The 273-nt window shown below is 60.8% G+C and overlaps 1 protein-coding gene across 1 annotated transcript in view; it reads left to right on the top strand.

The window, feature by feature from the left end:
* The first annotated feature begins 214 nt into the window (after positions 1-214).
* The window catches only part of LOC144245667 (ras-related protein Rab-9A), a 2,718-nt gene continuing 2,659 nt past the window's right edge, over positions 215-273 (top strand). The window contains exon 1 of the mRNA XM_077780993.1: positions 215-262. Coding sequence (XP_077637119.1) covers positions 215-262 — 48 coding nt within the window. The remainder of the gene's footprint in view (positions 263-273) is intronic.

Genomic DNA, 273 nt, shown 5'->3' with positions numbered 1-273 from the left:
CGGGGTGGAGGTTGTCACATTGCACGCTCTGGTTTATAATTGGACGTGGGGACCCTAACCGCTCCATGCCGGGCAGTGCAGCTTTGTGTCTGGTACTCAGACGCCGGGACGAATGGTCTGTTGGGATCACGCACACCTCTTACACCCTCATAGCCCAGCGTGGGACTTTGGTGTTCGCGGATCTTGAAAATCGTGCGAAAGGAACAGCCTCGGGATGGGGGCCGCCAGGGGAAGGCCCCTGGTGTCGGTGTCGGTGAGCGCGGTGAGGGGGTC

The sequence above is a fragment of the Crocuta crocuta genome, unplaced genomic scaffold (genome assembly GCF_008692635.1).
Source record: "Crocuta crocuta isolate KB4526 unplaced genomic scaffold, BGI_CrCroc_1.0 scaffold2174, whole genome shotgun sequence".
Classification (NCBI taxonomy): Eukaryota; Metazoa; Chordata; class Mammalia; order Carnivora; family Hyaenidae; genus Crocuta; species Crocuta crocuta.
Note: the sequence above shows the minus strand (reverse complement) of the source record. Positions and strands in the feature narration are given on the sequence as shown.